This window comes from Phallusia mammillata, chromosome 1 (genome assembly GCF_965637545.1).
Source record: "Phallusia mammillata chromosome 1, kaPhaMamm4.hap1.1, whole genome shotgun sequence".
NCBI lineage: Eukaryota > Metazoa > Chordata > Ascidiacea > Phlebobranchia > Ascidiidae > Phallusia > Phallusia mammillata.
In genome coordinates, this window is record NC_137252.1 from 20,963,522 (window position 1) to 20,979,030 (window position 15,509).

Here is a 15,509-nt window from a genome sequence, read left to right on the forward strand (position 1 = left end):
AAAAGTTTTTTAATGTTTGACAACTCACATTAATCCATATATTAAAGTCAGGACAAATATATTCAAAAGTTTTAGCAACTTTTCCTGCTGTGTTCAAATCTCCACAACGCAAGCAGTAAAATATAATTGCCCAAACTGATGATCCATTGATTTGCTCACCATCACAAATCTAAAAAATAAAAGTGTAGCTCTAATCCTGTCACAACCATGACCTACAAGTATTTTTCGCATGTATTCCACCTGCAACTAGTACTACAAATATACATTCAATGTACTCATTGCATTTGTATTTTTTTCATTTGTTATTTTTCATGCACAAGGCCCCAGGAAATAATTTTCACATTCGCCAATGCTTTTTCACATTCGCCAATAAATACACCAGATACATTCACAATCAAAAACAAACAATAAACTTGACTCCTCATTATTTTCTTGACCTAATACAACATACGAAAAGTTTTGCTCAACCAAATAGATCAAGTTGCTATTTTTATTATTTTAATCAATTAAAATATGGGATGATTGAAACTGATTTAAACAAGAAAATTTTTCAAAAAATTATTTGGAAAAAAAAATTTTCAAGTAATTTTTTTGGCCTTTAATAGTCAAAATAATATAGGTATGATGACCATCTGCATTAATAGAGATGCTTTCTCACATTTTTATTTTTCCAACATGTTTTTGTCCTATTTTGAAAAGTTTATGTAATCAATATTTGTATTTTACATGGATCATTCATAATAAAAATGTATTAACATTTTTCTTTTGTTTCTGCATGCCAAAACTTAATGGTTCCCATAGATACCAAATCAATTATGCATTTTGTGATTTAACCATGACAGTATTACGGCACCCCAAAACAGCCAGTTCATCGCTGCATACTTGGCACCATTGTCCATGTAATTCAAGAAAATAATGTTTCAATAAAATATCTACTAAAAAAAATGCTTATGGCATATACTTTCTATTCTTGTGCCTGATGTTCAACATGCTGGTTGAGTGACACTGGCATAACCAATTTATCAAACTTTTTTGGTGCAGTTGCAATACACATTGTCACATGTTCCAAGAAGATCAACTAAACAAATATACTACTGAAACTGATCCAAGAAACAAAATTAATCTACTTAAGATCACTGGATGGTGATTTGAAATACAAAGGCAATTAGTAGTATGCCAGGTGGCATTTATTGTACCTCTTTTCATCCATATAAAACATGCAAAATGCTTACCTGCCAATTACTAACTATTTTCATTGCATTGGTTTGCTTTGACACAATACACTAGTATGTTATCTAAGTTCTTGTCTAAGACTGACAAGCTTACAAGCTTAACAAGTTGTTGCATTTTACCAGCTACTATAATGCTTGCTTGGTGCCTAAAATGACCAAAAATGTGTTTTTTTTAATTTGCCCAAAATAGGAAACAAATACAGAGAAACACCATGACTATAAGACAACAGCCAGGAGTACATGGTATCTGTTCCGGTAGTGTCAAAGATAAGCAGTCATAAAAATTAATTTGTTGGCTTTAAAATCAAATGTTAAATATTAAATTGTTAAATACCTGATTAGTAGACACAGGTGAAATCTTCAAAAAGCTTTTGACCAAGTTCAATGTACTTGGTGCACCACCAAGCTCTGCTGATTGGGCCAGGGAGTACACTGAACTAAAAAACAATAACCATATGTTTTCATTCGAAGCTATGAATACCATGTGCGACTTACATTAATATTGTTATGTCCACATTTTTCAAATTCCCTTTGATTTTGACAATTGCATTTCATTTTTAGACTTATAACTGAAGAGCAAAAAGTGTTTTTCGGCCACGCTTCTTTAACATCACGGCCATGTTTAAGTTAAGTAGTAAAGAAAAACAAATACACCAAATTCCTGTAAGTAATTATTTGACAAGTTTGTTATGTGTCAAAATTAAAAGTTACCACAAAAACAATCACTCGTTTTGCCTAACACCATATTTTTTACTTTCCAGGGTCCCATAACTACCTTTACCTTAGCATGTATTCTCTGTAGGTTTGCTCAAGGTATTGTTGTGCATGTTGCAACAGAAGCTTGGGATCCCGTTGACCACTGAATAAATTTTGATTTTGGGAAACGATTATGTGGTTGACCTAAACAAGATATATATATATGTCATATTGGTCAAAATAGATTTTGAAATAAACCTAGAAAGGTGATTTTCCTTTTTATTGCCAACTTATATATTCTATTTCCTAGGGAACAATTTACTCTATACACCATCTGACCTACTTATGTTATTGATTTTGCCTTGCAAAAGTGAAGAGGTCCCCAAAGACATGTATATGCAATTGAATAACTGTATGGCGCAAATTATATGTAACGTCCGCCACCCCCTACAGGGCCTACATGTAACCTCAGTCAGTGTGATACAAAGAACTAACATTACAGGTCTATTCAAGGAAGAAACTAGAATAGTGGTTTTCCTATATATTGCCAGTTGATTTATACTACATCATATTTAACGATGTATCACATATACCATTTACTATATTTATAATGGATATATATTTGGCACCTACATTTCATTGGGTCCCTATCTTTTTCCTGGCACTTTATAACATAATTGTTTCTCCAAGCATAATCTAATGGGTCCCCACACATGTGCATATGCGATTTGGTAACAGTAAAAATAGGGCACAATCATTGTTAAACTGGAATAGTGGTTTTTCTATATATTCCATTTTACAGAAACTGTGCCATATTTGCGCACCATTCATTATTTCATCAAATGTTATATAGGGGCAACATTCTTTCCCGTGGCTGCAGTCAATGCAAAGCTCCACACAACAGAGGTTAGAGTCGATTTTTCACGGTTTTATTTCCGTCAGCGATCATTGTCTCATGGCATGCGAATGTTGTTAGATAAAGATATGGCGCCGATCACTGCAGGAGGGGCCTGTCGTTAACCGCCATAAGACGCAAAACTGTGTGATACAACAATTCCATAACTAACGTTTTTAAATGATCTACAAACATATCTTAATTGCACAGTGCAAAAAGACTGCCTGATAGCACATCCAGTTATGCGCGAGGCCGAGATATTCGCTTTTCAGTGGGCAGGTTTGCGCTTTTCACGCCCAATTGGGCTTTTTTCGACATGGTGTTGCGCGTTGTTTTCACGAGATGGAAAATGGATAAGTCCCACTATTTCAACTTTTAACAAAATTTCAACATTTTTTTCCTTATTAGTCCTTTGTTTGTTGAATTATGATTTTTAATCCGCACATAGCATACACAAATAAGTTGACCTACATTAACGTTTACAGCGCAATATAACTAACATCGTAACATCTTAATTCCAACCAGTGAGAAAATATTCAAGTGACGACTGCGTTCATGCATGAAGCAGAGACTTTTTTTTCCATGCGCCACTATCATCAATCACTCCCATTGAGTCAGCTGTGCACTGAGCGAGCACAAATTTGACAAAAGACGGCATGTAAAAACATATATCTTGACCAAAACGTGGGAACAAATCCGCGTTAGATGGAAAAAAAGAATCTTGACAAAAACAATATTTTAAGTTTAAAGAGCTCTTCTGGCAACACAATGAACATCAAAACAGACGTGATGCTTCCAGCGTGCTACAGGCACCTGCTTAAAGATTAGAGGGCCAATCATTTGTTATCACGCGGTGTTTTCGTTGCGTTGTGACGTGCTTGCGTTCGATTCTTTTTTCCTTTGTTTATCGTGTACTGTACTAGTCGCATTCAGTGTTATTTACCCTGATGAAGACGACCTGTATAGGACGTCGAAACGTCGGAATAAAATCACATTTGCCAGAAGAGCTCTTTAAACTTGATACCATGCCTGGCAGCAATAGCTTATATAAAAACATTATGTGCCCCCTTCAGGGAAGGGGACCCATAAATAGCCCGGTGGCATATCTTAGTTTTGTCTGTGATGTCACAAACCACTCTTAGATCATTGATATGTGTAAACACTTAAATAACGTTTAGTTGAAATGAATCATAAAAGCTGCAGTGGGAAAAGTGAAAATACTATTTAGCAGCTTAAGGTTATTTTCCTGAACTGTTTAACTGGCTTTAGTATTGTATTCATCTTGAACCATGAGTACTACTCGAAATATTAAATGAAACGGTTAGCAAACAAGGCATCTGAAACAGTCTATGCCGCCTACATGAGTGTCAATAAAATGTTGGTTGGCCTGCATGAATGTAAACGTCCTTCATATTCACCCCGAATATTGTCTAAAGCAGGGGTTCTTAACCTGGGGTGCACGCACCCCCAAGGGGTGCGAGAACTGTTCCTAGGGGGTGTGGGGATGCTGAATCATTAAGGTTGGTTAGGTCTATTCTATTTAAGCAATTACAGAAGGGGGAGCGAAAATTGGTTAGTGATTTGCAAGGGGGTGCGAAAATTGGTTGGTGATTTGAAAGGGGTGCAGCAAGGAAAAAAGGTTAAGAACCACTGGTCTAAAGTATGTACTATTTTTAATGTTCTTTTTTGAAAAAAAGGAGTAAATAATGGTATAAAACAAAAATAGACACCTGTGAATAGCAAATTCTACATGATGTCCAATTTTCATTCAATTTGTACATTGTTAAGAGTCACTCATTTTCGGGGCCAGTTGGCTAAATTGTGGTGCTACAGGGCAAAACACAACAATGGGGTAGTTAAATAAAATATTAAATGACCACACGATGTCACCAAGCAACAGTTATTGTAAGCGGTGGATTTGTATTGCAGCGCTTCTGTTGTCTGATGAAGTCGAACATTTGAAAGAAAAGTTTAAGAAATTAATCATATTGCTGATACAATGCCACAATGCTGTTGTGTGCCAAATTGCCTGGAAAATAAAGGTGGCCATAAATTTCCACTTAATAGTCTACCGTATGAGAAATGGAGGGTGAAATAGAGCTGAAATTTATCAATACATGGCCAGCACGTTGATCAATCAATGCCTGGTAAACTTAAACAGGGGTTTCCTACTACCAGAGTTTTTTTAGATGCCACAGAAATCGAAAAACCAACAAATGTGGAGGCTCAAAATGCCACATTTTCAACATACATTTTGGTTGGAATTTCCCTAAAAGGGCTAATGACTTTTCTAAGTAATTGTTATGAAGGATGTGCAAGTGATTGGCAAATTACCGAAGATTCTGTACTATACTAAAATGCCTCAGAGTTTTTTTAACCCAAAGACAGCATAATGGCAGATAGAGGAATCAGAGTGCAAGATTTGTTTGCATCCTTTGATAAGGATCCATGTTGAGATATAGTCATAGGACCTGCTAAAACATACAAGATATTAAAGCAATATATGCCTCATCATGCTGTGCCTGTCAAATAAAATTATTTTTGTTTGTTTTATGTTGACAAATTTTAGGCAATGTATTGTTAGAGATAAGTGTTACATTTTTGTGTGTGTGTCAGTTAGGTTTTGGCAGTGTTTTGTTTGTGGGTTGTCTATAGCAGTGTTTTTCAACCTTTTTTGAGTCACGGAACACTTTATGCATTAAAATAATTTTGCGGAACACCAAACGAAATTTTGATGCAATGAAACAACTAGGCTCTGACACTAAATTGCTAAATCGCGGAAACCGCTAAATCGCACATCACGTAATCACCGATACCGATGAAAACGATCATATAGCGCTATTAAAGTTGGGGAAAGGTTTTATGAAAACGTAACATTAAAACTAGTATTTGTACCTAACTACAATACTCCCTAGCACTGGCTGTTCCGTTTTCCGCGCAAACAATTTTGGATCTTGTTTCGGCTGAGAAAGGTTTAATGTTATATTATTCTTAAAGGTCACCCAAAGCTAAATTGCATTAACCGTCAGCAATTTACCCTCGATTCAGCTATTAGACCACGAGTCTTATTATTACACAACAATAAATGAAGCCAATCACTATAGCACATTTAAACTGGTGGTGGCGGATAAATACTTTCATAAAAGAAATACCATTTCCGCCCATTGTGTTAAACCAGTGATTTTAGACCGATGTTCGACATGAAACACTAGTCAAACCACAGAAGTCTAAAACATAAGAATCCCATATTCAAACCAACAAAAGTTTCGCTGAACACCTGACGGTCTTTCACGGAACAACGGTTGAAAATCACTGGTCTATAGGACTATCTTGCTGTTGCATTAAAAGATCCATGTTTTTATTTCATTTAGGTGTGTGTATTTTTGACGGTAATTATGATTACCAACAAACCATTTTTGTGGTTTGTTTCTTACATCATTTTACCAAATGGCAACAAAACAATAAAGGTGGGCAAAAAAGATTTTACAGAAATCAAGAGCCCTAAAAGTACATGATAATGTATTTTCATGTTATCAACAAAACATATAGTATTTTATTACTTAAACCAATGACCCATTCACAATTTTTTTTGCTACATACGGCAGCCATAGTTTGGACATTTAATCTCAACCAAACCAGCTTCCACTGGTGTTGCAGCAAGGTATGGCTGTTGGTTGGCAATAAACAGACCCGCTGGACTCATGTGGATATTTTGTGTTTTGCTGAACAAAGTAAGTGCCCTTTTTCATACATTTTGCCATGACATATTGCTTCTGTGGACAGTACAAACTTAGAGTCACATAGTTGTCACGTTCCCGTTTTCACGGGTACGCAAAAGTTTGGGACTGACTATGGAAGTTCCTTTAACAACTAACGCTTGTGTACTCTGATTGGCAGCAAACCCTTCCTTTTACATTTATTCACGTCCAACCACACGTAATCAAAAGCTATACAAATTTCAGCCAAATCCGACACTGTTTAAATAACTCACCCATTTTAGGGGGCTAGAGGGTGAATATTGGGTGTACAGGGTTAAACACAACAATTGACAACTATAAATGACAATTTCTACATCTAGTTTATTCTGCACTTGTTTAAAAAAATTCACCCGGTTTAGGGGGTTAGTGGGGCATCTGATGGGGTTTTACACCCAGAAGTATAAAATATGAAACCACAATGACCCACTCAACATTAATGTAAAATTTTATCTAAATCGGCTAATGTTTAAAATTCGGACCACTAGAGGTGCTATTAGGAACATTCGTTAAGGCTTCTGACATCACAAGGCTGTTAACACCCCTACAACTGGCATCTGCAAAAACGTCCACTAAGCCATGCACAAGCACCATATGTTCAGTTGCCTTTATCACACTATTCCACCACAGAAATCTTTCGTTTGTGGTGTGCAGCAACACACAAACCGTTTTAGATTTTTGGGGCTAGCGGGGTAACCACTGGGGCTATCGAGTCGCACGAACAAAAGGGCACATCTACATGACCATATCTATCACCTGTAAAAGTTTCATCCAAATCTATCAAAGATTTCATGCCAAAAGTGCATGGACAAACTTCACCGGAGAAAAAAAAAGAAATAAATAAAATAAAATAAAGAAATAAAAAAAAGTGAAATCAAGATGTGTCCCCTTCAGGGAAGGGGATACATAATGAGTAAGTCAAAATGGGTAAGTCCAACTAAAAGTTCTTTTATTGAAACACTTTACAATGCATCAACCCACAAAGTATAAAATTCCTTGGTCATGTACTTTAGTAAGTAAGCCGTTTTTAAATTTAACATTTTAATGATCTGTTGGTAAACCACTGGGTTGTCTGGGTTCAAACCTTAGGAGGATTACCTTTGGATAACCAACTAACATGTGTATAAATTTTAATATAATGCACTATTCCTGACCAAACGCTTGGAACAAACCAGCGTTGGACATGAAAAAGTAAAAAAATAAGAACAAAAACAACAACTGAACTAGAAGGGTGGCTTAGCACATATTGCCATTGCACATACACTGTGACCTATTTCTTAACAGGTATATATATCCTTCAATTATTTTGTAATGGGTCCCATATCAGCCACTGTATTTTATAAGCTTAGTTGTTTCTGCAAGCAGAAACTCATGGGTCCCCCACACATGCAAAGTTGTAAATAATGCACTTCATGAAATAACTATAATAAATTTTGGTGCTATGAGTTTAAACAGGGCCAAAAAAGTGCAAAAATAATCATGCTGTATGAGGCACAAGTTACATTTAATTCGGCAATTGTTTGCCAAATTTGCCAATTTTAGGGGTTATTGGGGCTACATGATGGAACTCAATAATCAACACCCATAAATGGCAAAATGAACACTGTCCACATTTCATCCAAGTCGGGCATTGTTTAAAAAACATCACCCATTTTAGGGGGCTAGTGGGGTAAATATTGGGGCTACAGGGTGAAACACAATTATCGACAGCTTTTTATGGCAAAATGAACAAATTGTCCAAATTTCATCTAATTCGGACATTATTTAAAAAATTTACCCATTATAGGGGGCTAGTGGGGTAAATATTGGGGCAGCAGGGTGAAACACAACTATAGACAGCTAACTATGGCAAAAGGAACAAACTGTCCAAATTTCATCTAATTCGGACATTATTTAAAAAAGTCACCATTTTAGGGGGCTAGTGGGGTAAATATTGGGGCTACAGGGTGAAACACAACAATCTACGCCTTGAAATGGCAAAATGAACAAACTGTCCAAATTTCATCAAATTCGGACATTGGTTAAAATTTCACCCATTTTAGGGGGCTAACGGGGTAAATACTGGGGCTATCGAGTCAAACAAAACAAATGGCACATCTACATAACCATATCTACCATCTGTGAAAATTTCATCCAAATCCACCAAAGATTTCAGGACAAAAGTGCATGGACAAACTTCACCGGAGAAAAAAAAACAGAAAAAAAACAGAGTGAAATCAAGATGCGTCCCCTTCAGGGAAGGGGACCCATAATTACTGACACAAAGTAATAACAACAGAACAAAACCCAGTAAAGACTGACCAGTAAAATACAGATTAATGCACGAAACTCTTTTTGCCACCTGCTCTGCATAAAGTGAGAAACTAGTTAATCATCAGATGGTATAGTGCAGTGGTCCTCAAACTTTTTTATTGCGACGCCTCTGGAAAAGTTTTCTGGACTTCCAGCAAATAAAAGTAAACGAGGAAACTTATTAATTATTAAAGTTGTGTTTATTGATACAACAACAAAAGCCCCGAAACTGAACTATTCTGTGACGCCCTTGGAAAATTGAAACGATGCACCAGGGCGTCGCGACGCACAGTTCGAGAACTACTGGTATAGTGTATTACGCATTCAGACTACATGTTTAAACATATATTCAGGGTTGCTATCGACGTGAACCATTAAATAAGGACAGCCTAAAAAATTAGATTTTCTTACCAAACGAAACAAACATTTTTGGACAAATCTTTGCATTGATACGAACCATGACATATCACATGCGAATTTTTACCAGAAACAACCTGTTCCACCAACTCCTTGTTTGTTAAAAATACTTCGTGCATCTCACAACAGCATAGGTCTAGGTTTACTTTTACTTGTAGCAGGGATTTGACTTGTGTTTGTTAAAAAATAAGACAAAATAAGGACGTAAGTCAAAAAGAAGGACATTTCTTAGAAATAAGGACAATACATTTTTCTAAGACATTGTCCTTCAAAATAAGGACAAATCTTAGAAATAAGGACAGTATGGCAACCCTGCATATATTGTTGTAAGGATAATCACTTGCTGGTATAGAGACTTAAAAAGTTTAATACATTCATTATTATCCAAATGGGAAAAATGCATTATAGAAAAAGTAATGGCATTTGAAACAGGAACCCACAGATACATACAGTGTGGTAAAGTGGGGCTACACAAAAGAAACTGGTTGTAAAAAAGCAGATGAATAAATTCTGGAGAAAAGTAATGCACCAAACTATAACAGGTTCTATACTGTTAATGCAAGTTATCTTTTTAAAATTTATTGCAACCAAAACTTCTTTTTATCTTACCATTTTCCACATTGAAGTGATTTCCGTTGTTTTCATCTTCACAGCACCATTTTCGCAATGTTTTCCCAATGGTAGTGTTGATTTGGAAGATAATAGTTCATCAATGTATGCCATTACCTAGAAAAAATATGTTAAAAAAAAACTACTTAGTGCAGATGCCTACTTAATCGTTTCAAACATTTTGTGTACTCAGTCATGTTATTCTGTTTTCTTTTTGAACTAACATTTAGCTACTGTATAATGTGATAGTCAAGATTCATTGTGCAATTACAAAAGAAAATAAGTACAAAAAGAATAAGTTAAGAATTGGCAAAACAGCATTTGCGATTAAATACTTTTATAAATTTGTTTTATGGAATATACACGAAATAGTGTATTTTGCTGCAGAGCAAAAAGTCGAACTGTTACAGTGCTATTAATAGCAAATTTATGATGATCACAGCTCATAGGCGCCGAGTAGGCGGTGGCAGGGCGGCGCCGCCACCTTGGGTTTCTAAAGCACGGTGGGGGCCACCGTGGTTATTTTGGTTTGTTTGTAGCGATAATATCGTCAAATCTGAAAAAAAATTAGGATTGACTTTGCTTTTAAACAAGCTTACTGGCAAACTAACCACTAAACGTGACTTAAAACTGCAACCTGTTTTGCTTAGTGCTTTTGTTTATGACGCCAAACACACAATTGTCTGCCAGTGAATGTTTGGCCATTGTTGTAATAAATGGTTATCTAAGGTGATATAAAGCAGCAACAATTTGACGAAATATTTTTTATATCTTGCTAAACCAATGATGTCATATTTTACATTTGCCACCTTGCATTTTGCAAACTCGGCGCACAAACTTTTCTGTATGTTTGTAAGGGGGTCGCGTTGTGTTAGAAAATCTCAAAAGGGGGTCGCAAAGTAAAAAAGGTTGAGAACCACTGTTGTAATCCAATAAAGTGAATTAGGTATTCATATTCAAAACAAGTTCCAAATATACCACGACCAGTACAAAAGACATGTCTTTGTAATCTTATCTACCCTACTGGTTTTTGAGATTCAACAATTCCAATTTATAGTTTCAGTTATATTCAGTTGTGTATGTGCAACTTTTTCGTTTGATGGAAGATGCAAGTGGGGATGTTAAAGTAGAACTAGAAAGGTGGCTTTCTAATATACTTCCATTTTATATACTCTATGATAGTTATCAATTTACTATGCACATCATTTGATCTACACATAAGATTGTTTTTGCAAGCAAAAACGAATGGGTCCCCACACGCGCGTTTGCGCGGATTTACGGAAAACAAACGTCCTGGTTATTTTTAGATTCTTAAGGAAATACTTTCATAAAGCATTAACCCAACTTTAAAAGTTTTGTCGTTCAACGTCAGTTTTTAAACACAATTTTCCAAATCTGAAAATGTGTGTGATAACTGAACAAAACGACATAGCTGCACAAAAACGGCTGATTTCTAATCACCAAATGACTGTCTCAAAAACGTCTGTCCGAACGTCAAGCTGAGCACTCTCTCTGCATTCACCCGCCTTAATTGTAAACCAGTGAATTACTCCCTTGAGAGTTGAGACTTCTGTCTGACTGACAGTGTACACATATATTTTTTTTTGTTATAGCGCCTAGTGACATGACACACATGAGTCCTTTGCCATGATTTGCACAATGTACAATGCCCCAATCGGATGCACCGGTTTACGTTTTTACCAATGATGAGAGCACACATTTATATCCGTTCCAATTGCCCGATATAAACCGCAAAGGATTCGATATTCTACTTTGAACATCCGTAGATGCAAACAATTGGAATACCATTTAAATCGGTATTTGTAATCATGAGAGGAAAATAGTAGCAGCGCATTATTCAAAAGAAGCAAGTCAAGCATTCATATTTATAATTAGTTCAGTTAAAAATGAAACATAATTTTAATTAAAGTTCTCATGTATTTATAATCAGGAATATACATCTACCTGACTATATCTACCAGCTGTTAAAGTGTATTGTGATCTATAATACAATTATGGCAAAAGAGGGAAGATGACCTGCAGAAAAGTAAATTAAAATGAAATCAAAATGTGTCTTCATCAGTGAGGAACCATAAATATTATGAATCGGGCAAAAAGCAGTTAAAGTATGATTTACTGGCAAATACTGTGTGCAATTAGAGGCAATAACCTCTTTAACTACCTTTTCTGAATATGCAAGTTCCCATGGTTTCATTGAGGAAGGCAGGCCTTTTTTGTTGGCAATATTTCCAAACATTTCTGATCCTTTGCTTACAGGTGTGTCACGAATGAACTGTAGATTTCCATCACTACCTATCAGACTTTTGAGTATGTTTTCTTTTTCTTTTTCCCAAGAGGTCACAATTCCCTGCAAGGTAAATCTGAATTTAAACAAGTGGCTTTTTACTTTGTTACCAATACAAATACCATGACCATTTAAAAGTTTAGTCATGTTTGTCTGGCGTATAGAAATGTCCTAATAGTCACATGTTTTTGCACTTGGCTTTACATTTTTTGGAGGATATTTACAGACAATCAACAGTTTGGAAAAGCTTATAATTGCTGCCTAATGCAACACCGTTGATTGTTTTATCATTGTCAAAGTCAAAAAACAATTAAACGACAGCAGCATGTTTCAAACTGCAGATGATAAGAATGCATGTTAAGCGTCAAAGCTCCAAACAAGGGTCACATGCTAATCGTTAAGCATGATTCCAATGCAGCGCCACCATTTTGGTATTGCTATAGTGCCTACTGACTTAAAACCAACATGCTCTGTGCCGTATTATACGATGTGTAAAAAGACCAGGCATTGATGCAAATAAAAATGTGTGCGTTTTTATATTTACAAACGGTCAAAGCACACATTTAAATCGGTTCCAAATACCCAATATAACGACCAACTATGGAAACTGTATAAACAGTACATGATCTCAACAAGTCCAACTTAAACTTTGGCAATTTCTCCAGTTCAGGGCTGCTAAGGCGAGGGCACTAGCTTCTACTTTTACCCAATTGACAGAAAGAATAATTGGTTTTAGCCACAGCTTTGTATTTTCCTGATTTTGCCGTTGCTATCTAGCTTTCTCAGAAAAACTGCAGCTGCAAGATAAGCGTGACTGTCAGGTAATCACTATCATCGATTAAAAAAAATGGGGAACAACATCTAAAGGACTGAACACCTTTCTGAAACAGCAATCCTACTATTAAGTTGGGAAATGTCAAGAATGCAATGAAGTTGGTAACTGTAGAAGGCATAAATTGGCCCATGTAAGTTACAAATTCTGCAAGAAATTGCAATCAGCGTCCTAACAGAAAACAAACTTTCCAATTTTTAGCGCATAAAATTCTTTATTAGGACACAAATGGCGATTAGATAACAAGTCAATTCAAGAGGATGAAGCTGCACGGCTTTGAGATAACAACTCCCTGTGATCATGCAGCAGTAAATGTACCATTTTGGACATATTTAATCTACAGACAACTTTTAAAAGGAGAAGGGGCGGGGAGGGGGTTGTTATCTTAAAGCCGTGTAGCTTCATCCTCTTGTAATGACTTGGTCTGAACCCCTCCTTGGATATACCACTGTCTGTGACTACCTTTGTGCAATGCGATGTGCAACACTTCGGGGAAGGAGACCCATAATTACAACCCAGCTGCAAAAATGCATGAATAAATATGCAAGAAGAAACAGTGAATGAATATGTACAATAGCAACTGTCGCCTATTTAATCTTACCTTCCAATGACGCTGATCCATATCTTTTAAACAGTTTGACTTTTCCTGCTCAACAGCACCCAGAATAGCACTCTCATGTTCTGCTTGAAGAAAACCTTCCAACATAAAAATAACTAGAAAGATGGCTTCCTTGTTTAATGGCACATACTACATCCCATGTAATTAATGTCTACATACTGAATCTGGTCTCTATCTTTAACCAGTGTTTAACAATGTAATCCAGCAGGAATAAATGCGTCCATGTAGACATGTGTATGCAAATCTATTTGTTATCTAAGCTCCTCAAACACACTGACAAATAAATAAGCCATTTTGTAGCAAAGGTATTTACAATTAGAGGGTGGCTTTCAGATATACTTCCATTTTATATACATTCTATATCCCATTTACCAATTTACTATACACATCATTTGATGCACACACATGATTGTTTTTGCAAGCAAAAACAAATGGGTCCCCACACGCGTGTTTGTGCAGATTTACAGTAAACAAATGTTGCGTTTTTTTAGATTCTTGAGGACAAATTAATAAAAAGCATTAATCCAACTTCAAAGAAAGAAGGGGACCATAACAACTTGTTCTTCATACAACTTTGTTTAGCAAATGTATAGCGTTAACATGCAGTAGCCTCTCCCGCAGGAAAGCTGATGACCATTTATGTACATTTTAACCCAGTTTTTCGGTAGCACTTTTATTGTTCAACAACAATATATTACCTAACTCATACATAATCCAAGTACAGACAAATCCGGTTAATCGCATCATTGGTGTGCCAAGACATTTGATGCGATTAACTGGATTATGTGATAATCCGGTTGCTATGTAAACAATATATACATGTCTTTAGCATAAGTGCTCATTATAACTTCCCCAGCTAAAACAAAGTTGCAGTGACGCCTAACTACGGCTACGGAGCAGTATTTTATTGCCCAGAAAAGAAAAAAGTACTCTTCTGTCAAAACTAGATTATCTCGTCATGGCTATGGTGCAATTGCCACAGTGTGTTGAAGAAACAGTAGCAACAAACACACTCTTTAATTGGCACACATGCCACCAGTTCGCTTGATTTGTGCTTCCTCTTGCAACCAAATCTATTTTGAAAGATGTGTGACATCGCATCGTAGCCATGAGGGGTATCCTGAAATTTTGGAAGGGGGCCCAAACATTTAAATTTGGGAACTTCCTGAACGACTGTCGATGACGTTTTAGTTCTTCTTTTGAAAGTTTCCCTTATAAATTGCTAGGCCTCTCGCTTAATATACACATCAAATGGCCTGTTGTTTCTTGCCCATTTTGGTTTCTGGTTCAAAACAAACGCCACATTAAGCGGCAAGTATGAAAGCATACCCAAACCTGAAAGTACAAGACCGAAACCTGGTCAAACTTACTACAAAACTACAATCCAATTGACAAAAAGAATAATTAATTGATTTTAGCAAAACCTTTAAAGCAGGGGTGGGCAACCTTTGTTACTGTGGGGCCAAATACTATAGTCAAAATTACATTGCGGGCCGCACCTGTGTATACCAAAAGGTGATTTTACTTCGTTGCTTACCAGATATACTTAACTACAAGCAACATTTGCATTCGATTCTAGCCACATATTGCCTGGTCGCAAAAAAATAGCATCTGTCGCATTAATCTGTTTAAAAATATGTAATAATTGGACTCGTTTGTCAGTACATTTCAAATTCAAGCATCTCTGTGGGCTGCACAACCTTCAATCAAGGGCCGCACAACCTTCAATCAAGGGCCGCATTTGGCCCACAGGCCGCAGGTTAAATAGATTATTCAGCAAAACTGCAACTGCAAGATTAGCGTGATTGTCACATGATCAACGTTCTATCGTTGCTTCAATAACTGAAACAAGCAACA

At 36.2% G+C, this 15,509-nt stretch overlaps 1 protein-coding gene across 4 annotated transcripts in view; it reads right to left on the minus strand.

Moving 5' to 3' along the window:
* LOC145228579 (nuclear pore complex protein Nup93-like) overlaps positions 1-15,509 on the minus strand; it is a 39,960-nt gene that overhangs the window by 14,141 nt on the left and 10,310 nt on the right. For 3 of the 4 annotated variants that reach the window (XM_080093976.1, XM_080095372.1, XM_080096061.1), the window contains exons 3-8: positions 13,635-13,729; positions 12,079-12,264; positions 9,897-10,013; positions 2,014-2,132; positions 1,567-1,669; positions 29-169 (exon numbers count right to left, since the gene is read on the minus strand). In XM_080093976.1, coding sequence (XP_079950102.1) covers positions 29-169; positions 1,567-1,669; positions 2,014-2,132; positions 9,897-10,013; positions 12,079-12,264; positions 13,635-13,729 — 761 coding nt within the window. The remainder of the gene's footprint in view (positions 1-28; positions 170-1,566; positions 1,670-2,013; positions 2,133-9,896; positions 10,014-12,078; positions 12,265-13,634; positions 13,730-15,509) is intronic. The other variant, XM_080094707.1, reaches the window with a different exon arrangement.